The 8,998-nt window shown below is 37.4% G+C and overlaps 1 protein-coding gene across 1 annotated transcript in view; it reads left to right on the plus strand.

Moving 5' to 3' along the window:
* LYST (lysosomal trafficking regulator) overlaps positions 1 to 6,715 on the plus strand; it is a 75,873-nt gene extending 69,158 nt beyond the window's left edge. Inside the window, exons 49-53 of the mRNA XM_056488213.1 lie at positions 1,238 to 1,377; positions 1,677 to 1,774; positions 2,805 to 2,961; positions 3,166 to 3,237; positions 4,611 to 6,715. Of these exons, the coding sequence (XP_056344188.1) occupies positions 1,238 to 1,377; positions 1,677 to 1,774; positions 2,805 to 2,961; positions 3,166 to 3,237; positions 4,611 to 4,749 (606 nt within the window). The 3' untranslated portion in view covers positions 4,750 to 6,715. The remainder of the gene's footprint in view (positions 1 to 1,237; positions 1,378 to 1,676; positions 1,775 to 2,804; positions 2,962 to 3,165; positions 3,238 to 4,610) is intronic.
* Positions 6,716 to 8,998: the final 2,283 nt, after the last annotated feature.

The raw sequence follows: 8,998 nt of genomic DNA on the forward strand, positions 1-8,998 counted from the left end.
GTGCTGCTTTCAGTTCATGTGTTGAAATGCAGATCAAGAGGAAACGCTTTTAAAGGAAGTGGAAGTAGCAGAGTAAAAAAGTTATCAAAATCAGTTCTTCATAAAAACACAAGTCTTGTTGCTGTAATAGAAAATTTTGGTATAATTTTCTCTTAACTGAGAAAGGATTAAAGAAGAATATTTATATGTGAGGTGTCAGTGAGAATGACACCTGGATACTTTCATAAAGTACATGTCTTACATGGATGAGATGCTCAGCAGCAAGAGCAAACTAGCAGGTCTTTCTGTTGTCAGACTGTGCACTGCTTTTTGCAGTATTACATATATTAGATTGGCCCTTTTAGTGCAAAGATGTAAATTTTCTGCAAATTGTGACTTGAGCTTATGTTTAATTTTATCTTGCCTCTTTGAACTTTCAAGGTTTTTTTGTAGACCTGCTATAGCCAGCTATCTTATACCCTCATACAAAAATGCAGATGATGTGCTCTGATTTGGGTGAGAAAACAAGCAGAAAACTGTTCTCTTCCTTTACAAAGATTATTCTAATCTCTGTACAGCAAGTTGTCTTAAATAAAGCATTAGCATTCTGATTAAGCAGCTCCTTCATCTTAGCCAGTTTTCAGGAAGTCTGAATAATTTCAAATTATACGACTTGAATAAAAAGTGTTGCTTGGTGTTAAATTTTGCAGCTTTAATTTTTACGTAGCAATTTCTGTATTTAAACTTGACTTCCTGCATGTTTTTCCAACTTGGTATCTTTGAAGAACTTGGCACCAATTGAGGAATTCCTGGTAATTTGCTGTACAGAGAGTGATGACTTCCAAGCTGGATTTTCCTTTTATGTTTCCAAGTGCTTCCACTAGATGATAGAATATTGAAAACTGTCATTTCACTGTCTGGAAAGAGCAATCTTGCAGAAAACAAATCAGCCAACATTAAGCTGTGTAGTTGAGACAGAACTACACTAGTTTTTCATTCCGGTTCATCAGGTCACATCAATACATTTGCTGAGGCTAAAGCATTGGAAGCAAAGTTGAACATCAACGGCAGTTATGTCTTATCACATTATAAAGTGTTGAACATAATAAAGCATGAACATAGTTGCTCAAATGATGATATTAAAAGCAATGGGAACTTTTCTTTGAAATCTAAGACTTAAATTAGGCTTATTGTGTCTAGAAAAAGAGACATTAATTTTCTTTTTCATGACAGATTGTCTTAACTTGCTGTTTTTCAGCCTTCAGAGATAGAAATGGAGTCGCAAGTCCATCTGTATGGACACACAGCAGAAATAACAAGCTTGTTTGTGTGCAAACCATACAGTATAATGATAAGTGTCAGCAAAGATGGAACCTGCATAATATGGGATTTGAACAGGTACAAGTAAACATGTAACTCTTTCCCATAGCTTTCTTATAAATACAGGTTTTCCTGTTCTTGGGTGTCTTTGCCCCATTGAAGTTAGTTGAATTTGTTCTGTGTATATATTATTGTGAAGTCAAACCCTTACTGTTTTTTCTCATAAAAGGTGCTAAAATTTTACAGTAAATACAAAAAATGCCATGATTGTGCAAAATGTTGATTGAAATTAATGTAATTCTCTTTAATATTTTCCTCAGAGGACCTTTTCTGTGTTTGAGTCTGATATTTAGGCTAGTTCCCTTTGTTTTCTTCAGGCTGTGCTACGTCCAGAGTCTGGCTGGGCACAAGAGTCCTGTGACTGCAGTTTCAGCTAGTGAAACCACTGGTGATATTGCAACAGTTTGTGATTCAGGTATATTTGTCAGTCAAGAAAGCTGTTTTGACTTGCAGACCAAATAAATCATGAGACTTGTAATTAAATTAGTTACTGAGTGTGTGTTAATCATCTGAGGATTCAGTCACACAGGAGCCTCATTTTCCTTTTTTTTACACAGTAATACACAAATTTCTCAAGTGATTAGGCAGGTGTTTGAATATAATGTAGAGATATAAAGGCAAACAGCTTGGTCTTTTTATAAAAAGACTTGAAATTTCAAACGTGCCTGAGAGACTCACATTTTGTGATGTTTGCTGCTTTCATTTTAACAGAGATTTGTTGTCAAAGGTGCAATTCTTCAGGGGAGTATCGTGTATTACAGTGCACAGGCAAGGGATATTAAAGGACAAGGGGACATTATTCTGGTAGTTTCAGAAAACCAATATTTAGGTTTTTAAACTTACTTGGAGACTTTCAGGTCCGTTTCTGTAGCTCACAAAACATTTTTTTCTGCAAAACATTGTATTCTTTAGTTAGTAAGGGACATTACATTTCCTTTTAAGACAATTCCTTTCAAGGCAAAAGCAGTAATTGGTTTGTTAGCTCACTGATAGAACCAAATAATGCCAGATAACCAGGTAAGAGAACTGTGCTTGCTATTTTTTAAGTATTTTGTTTAAAATGCAAGCTAAGGTATGAGAACCAACTGCTTAGATGGTATGAATTCTATCTTAGTGCCTTCCCAGTTAGTACATGAAATTTGGTCATTAAAAGTAAATTTGCATAGTGCTTTGTAAGTAAAATATTCCATCAATAGGATGTGATGGCTTCTAAATCACTGCAGTTCCATAAGTATGATGTGATAGCTTCTAAATTACTGCAGTGACTTGGCATTATGTGTGCTTCCTGTCTCAGAGAGAGAAGTAATTGCACATATCACTCAGTCATTTAAACCTAATGAACTCTCAAGAAGTTGAATTCTTTACCACGGAATATTTAAATATTATGGACATAACTGGTCTAGATTTATTTTCATAATACTCCCGTGCTATATATTCTGTTGCAGTTGGAGGAGGCAGTGATTTGAGACTTTGGACAGTTAATGGTGATCTGGTTGGACACGTGCACTGCAGGGAAAGTATTTGCTCTGTTGCTTTCTCTAACCAACCTGAAGGTGTGTCTGTCAATGTGATTGCAGGAGGCCTTGAAAATGGAGTTGTAAGGTAAGAGTTTGAAATGTTTATTAAAATGCTCTATCACTTAGGCTCAGTTTGAGAGCATGTAGCCAAAGATCCTGCTGGTATTTGGCTTTAAAGAAGGTGGACAAGCTGTTACTCAGCTCCCAGTCTTAGCAGTTGCTAAATAGATTGTTTATCACTGAAGTATTTGTAAGAGCAAGTGTGAAGAAAAATGTCTCTTTCTTTCAGACTGTGGAGTACGTGGGACTTGAAGCCAGTACGAGAAATAACGTTTTCGAAGTCAGCCAAACCTATTGTAAGGTAAAAAGATCCTAAGTATACAGCAAATGCATTTTTCTCTTTAGCTGGGGGGGAGAAAACCAAACTAATAAAAAAAAAAAAAAAACCCCACAATAAAATAGTTTCAAGTGTTGAACATGAAAATAGGTGGTAAACACTCATGTCTAAAAAGAGCAATGCAAACCTACTAATTATTCATGAAAGCAAAGTGAGCACAAGTGTACTGTATTTGTAATGACAGTAATAACTAGGTTCTGCTGCTGGCAGATGGAAGTTAGCAGGATTCCCTTGAAAACTGAACAATAGCTAGCCCTCTTATTTTAAATTTTTTTTCCTCAGAATCTGTGTTAAAATGAGAAAATCTTAACTATGCCAGACTGAAATAGACAGAGTGTTTCTTCCTCAGAATTAAATGTAAATGCTGCCTTTTCCATTTTTTCTGATGCTGGAGGGAAATGGTGGAGAAAGAGGCAAACTCAGAGTAGCCTGGAAGCTCCCATTTTGGAGTGCTTGTGTTGTTAGTCTTCTCTGAGTCCCCTTGATTTAGATGAGCAGAATTCTCGTGCCAAAGTGTTTTCAGAAAATGGTCAAAGGATTGAGTCTTTGATATCCCCAGTGGTACATAAGTCTGCACAAAGGTCTTAGAGTTGTGCCAAAATTTTATCTTAATGTTAGCATAATAACAAATGATTCTGAAAATTTTTGTTTTGACTGTTGGTAAAATACCATTTAAAATCCAAATTGCCTTTTTTTTTTTTCTCTTTTAGAAATTAAAAAGATTGCCTGACAGTGTCTGTTTTTGTTACCTCCTTAAGCAGCATATTTCACAGAGCTTGTTGATAACGATTTAGTAGCTATTGAATAATTTAAAGTTTCCTGCTTAAATGTGACAGTAAATGGATGCTGTCCTTCATGCTCTCTAACATTACCCATGGCATAACTGAAGAGCTTTCCTAGCCCTGTTACAGCTCAAGAAATGCCCATCTGAACAAAAGTCCTGTGCAGTGCCATGAAATCTGATGGATTTAGTTTCTGCCTTTGTCAGCAAAGCAAGTTCAGAGGGCACTGAGCTCTTGCAGAAAATCCTTTCTTCTCAGAAAAAGAAGGGAAGAGGGTAGGATTTTGCTACTAATCCTGCCCTTTCCTGTGACACTGCAAAGAAATGAGTATTAAACTGCAGGGGATGTTAAAAGCGCTAGCCAAAGCTGCAGTTCAGCCTGTTTGGGTACAAATGGATAAGCAGGTATATGCAAACATATTGCTGTGTTAATGTAGGCACTGGGCCTCCCCTGACAGCTTGTCTTTGTTGGCTGAACTCTCATGGGCTTTGATGTCTTCCAGCATTATAAATAGCCACATTTGGTATAAAGACAGACTCTCTCCTTGTTTTGCAGCCTTACATTTTCCTGCGACGGCCATCACTTGTTCACGGCTAACAGTGATGGGAATGTCATCGCCTGGTGCCGCAAGGACCAGCAGCGCTTGAAGCTGCCCATGTTCTACTCCTTCCTCAGCAGCTACGCGGCTGGGTGATGGTGGGGCCTGCTGCTAACCCATGTCTCTGATGCACTTTAATCCCAGTAGGTTATAGGAGCTCTTTTTTAACTGGACTGAGAAGTACTTTGAATGTCTCCAGAATGACTGAATAGGTGGGTTATTTTTTGTTTAAAGAGCAGCCTAAAAGTGTTTGCAAGATTGCATATGTGCATGCACAAACTTGAAGCATATCCAGGTCAGCAGGAAGCTCTGGTCATATTATCCAATGCCAGCAAAGTGACTAAAAAACGCTCAATGCTGCAGTATGAAGCACCAACAGTATTTTTTTAAATTACTTCTTGGACAGAAGTATTTAAAAAAATTGATAATGCTTATTCCCCCTCTTAGTATGTAAAATACCTGCAACATCAAGTTCTGTAAATATCCATTGAAATGTCATCATATGTATATCTGATTATTTGAGTGGGATATGGTTAGCTCTGGGATAAACAATCCAAAACTTAAAAATCAATGACCACTTAAAATTGCTTTTTTTGAGAAGCAAAGAACTTAGTAGGTGCTTTTTGCACCATCTTATGGTATTGTAATGCTAAAAAAATTGAATTTCTGCTGTCTTTATATTTGTAATTTTTGCCATCTTCTCTGTTAGTGTAATAGTCTTTGCAATGGAAGACAGTAAAATTTGTCTTACTCATGGGTAGATACCTCATGGCATCATGTAACAGTGGTTAGATCACAATGCAATGTGAACTCCTTAACTCTCTGTGATAGTTGGCCATCACAGTTCTGTGGCAGAACATCTGTTATGTACACACAGAGCTTATCTTCCACAGCTCTAAAAAGAGGTGTTAAAGAAGGCACAGATGTGCTCCTGTTGTAGTGTCATTGAGGTTCAATACACTGTAAAATGTTTGAATCTAACTTCTTGAATAATCAATGTTCGTAAGCATCAGATAATTTGGAAAGGTTCACACAGATACACTGTGCGAATTTGTTATGTACTCCTGGGTGCTATTTTATGAGGGGGAAACATAAGCCTCTGTGAACGGCTTAACAAATTTGAAATCTTAGGTCACATGAAAAATTAGTATTTCAGTTGATGGATTTTAAGACCTCTAAACCTGGCACCTTGACTGAGTGCCTACTAGTCATGCGAACGGTAAAGCAAGAATGCTACGCAAGTCTGATGTAATTACATTTTCCTTTTGAATTGCTTGGCTTTTTTATCACTGACATGTTCTGCTACTGCCATTCAAACTGCTGTATCTTCTCATGTTTAATGCTCATCTGCTTTCAGAACACTTTACATGAAATTTTCAGATGAAGGTCACACACACACACAAGCAATCTTTACACTTGTTTTGAAAATTCCAAATAGTCTTCAGAAATTCTTGAGACTTCCTGGTTGAAGAACTTTTCAAACTAGAAAAACTTAAAAATGTTTTCATAGTTCAAGACACAAAGGCTCATTGTTGATTCGATTAAGCAAGTGGCTGCCTACTGTATGGATTGAGTTTTAAACTGCATATTATTGTAGCAGCATTGTATGGGATGGCTTTAGTCATATTTTTCTGTCTTAATGTTATTGTAAGGTCCAAATACAGACTGAAATGCTTCCTGGCTCATGTCGATGTGATGTGCTTTGTTTAAGAGAAAAAAGAAAAACATTGTGGTTTTGGGGTGCTTTTGTGCTCCCTGTTTTGGGGTGTTGCTCACAAAGGCTTATTTTTTTATAAAGTAGAATTCCACTTGTTACAAACCAATATGCAAAACTGCTGGCCTTGTAAAGAGTGCAATATTATATATTTTTATGTAAAAGTAAAAATGATTTTTTGAAGCAAGGAATATTTATTCAGCTTAATATTCTGGAACTATTAAAATAACATTGCAATAGTGTCTGTGCATGATGTACTTAAATTTCCTGTAAATGTCACATTCCACATTGTCTTTGTATATATACTGTCACATTGTTGGGTAATAAACAGATCTTTGTATCAAACCATTTTGAGATTATTAGAAACGTGTTTTTAGCTTTGTTGCAACTTTCTTTTCGGGAATCTTTCATTCCTTGCTCCATATCAGTTTCTGCTGATTCCCTTGTCTTTCACATTTTAAAAATTATGTAGTGGGAGAGTTCTGTTTATGGACTATGTCCTGTGTCTGTCATACTGAAGGTGGTGAGTGTAAGATGGGAAGTGGGAAACTAGGCATATCACTTTGCACAAGTGTGCATGTGTCCTTCCTTCCCATAAGATGCATGACTAGAATTTGGATGAAATGATGGCTCTCAAAGCAGATTCTCCTTCTCTTCCATCTGCCTTCTCACTGAAAACCTGTCTGAGCTGCAAAGGCAGAAAAGAAACTTCTCCATGGATTCTCAGACGGATGGGTGGAAATTTGAAGACTGTGATCTCAGGGAGGCATCTGACAGGATGTGAGGCTCTTTATGCTGGAAGCCAGAGTTTGGGAGAGGTTCATGGGGCAAGGCCTTTGTTCTGATAGCAGAGAGACAAGGTAAGAAATGGGAGGCAACAGCTGGATATTCACTTGTGGTGGGGAGAAGGAATCTCCAGCCCATTACTGAAAGAGAATCCTGATCTTGCATTTAGAGATCCACTGCTAAAACAAACCTAGGACAATGAACAGAAGGAAAAAAGAAAGAAAGCTTGAACTGAAATAAGCAAAAATATAATAATAATGATATTAAAAGATAACAATGGAGTGGTGGGGGAAATCCCACCTGCTGGCTTGCTACTAACAAACTTTTAGTTTACCTCTTAATGTCTTCATGCCTTTTGCTTAAAGCTGTATTGGGTTTTTTCCTTCTTGCATATGAAAATGGAAGTCACACATGTGGGAATATGCTGCTACTCTATCACAAAAACCCTCAAACAATTACTATCTAAAAGCTCTGCTTGCCTTGAAAATTATCCACTATATATTTAAGCCTCATTTTTTTACTTTGCTGCTGTATTAAGCTACAAACTACTGACAAGTGACTACTGTTCAGAGATTTGCCATTACTGCTCTGGAGAGGGGTCAGAAAGGCACTGATTTTGCATTGGGGTTTCTGTAATAGGCTCTGTTGTGTATTTCATATTTGAAAAAAGATTAAAATGAAATGTGGCTGCTCTGATTAAACTCCTAAATTATTCTGGACTACACAGCAGAAAGTAGTTGAGTAAAACAGAAGCTTGCTTACTGTCTCCAGCTTTGAGCTAGCATTCCTAGAAAAAAAAAATCCTGCTTCTCTAATGCAATTGATTGAAGCCCATATAAGACTCACTCAAGCCAAGTTCATGTAAATTCAAGGAATAGAAATTTGTGTTAGCTGTATGAGTATTGCCTCAGAACCTGTAGGGGAGACTCCTGGTTGTGGTGGAAGGTAAGAGTTTGCAGATTTAAAACAAAGCAGTTTAAAAGAAATATCTGTCTAGTATATGATGAAAATACATTTTAAAACAACCATTTCCCACCTTTATATTTTTATTTAAGTCACAATATTGTTAGAATCCACTGGTAAAAATGTTCTGATGACAACAGTCGCATGATTAGAGCTATCTAACATGTTTGTCTAACAGCTTGTAAATCCCTTGTCTATGAAATGGGGACTTTTGTAGACTGGTGATGTGGTTGAACATGAATGAAAGAGCAGCAGCACAGGCCAGTGAAGTTTTCATCAGTTTCTGGAACTCTAGTTATGGAAGACTGTGAACTTATTAATATTTAGTGATGTTTACCTAATTCCTGTTGCATCTCCTTCTGCCAAATCACTACCCCAAAAACCATTGACTTTGTCTCAGAAGAGGCTACCCTTGCTCCAAAGCACCTTTAGAAATAGGAATCTTCCTTGTTCTCTTCCATATAGAAAACAAATGTTACTTAGAAATTCTGCTCCATTGGATGGAACGAGAAAAAGTGCTCAGGGCAAGTAGGAGAAAACATACTTCCCTCCAGAGGGAACAGCCATTTCATTGGGGAAAAAACTAATGAGACTCTGGTGATTCTGCCACTGGGTTATCATGTCTGACAGAATTTTCAGTTGAAAATATTAATTGGCACTTTTAAATGCTGCCGACCTGTACAGCTCTTGAAAGGAGAAGCATAAAAAAAAAGACGTATGAAGCTGAATTGCATTGTTCTGGCATACCAGCCCTGACAAGGTGAGTGTACGGAGCCCCCTTCCCACAGCAGTTCCATTCCTCGCGGCAGGCTGTTGGCACCATCCCTGTGTAGTTCTGTGTGAGGACACAGGCACTGTGGGCTCTCACCCCAAGCCCCGGTG

Source organism: Oenanthe melanoleuca, chromosome 3, assembly GCF_029582105.1.
Source record: "Oenanthe melanoleuca isolate GR-GAL-2019-014 chromosome 3, OMel1.0, whole genome shotgun sequence".
In the NCBI taxonomy this organism is placed as follows: Eukaryota; Metazoa; Chordata; class Aves; order Passeriformes; family Muscicapidae; genus Oenanthe; species Oenanthe melanoleuca.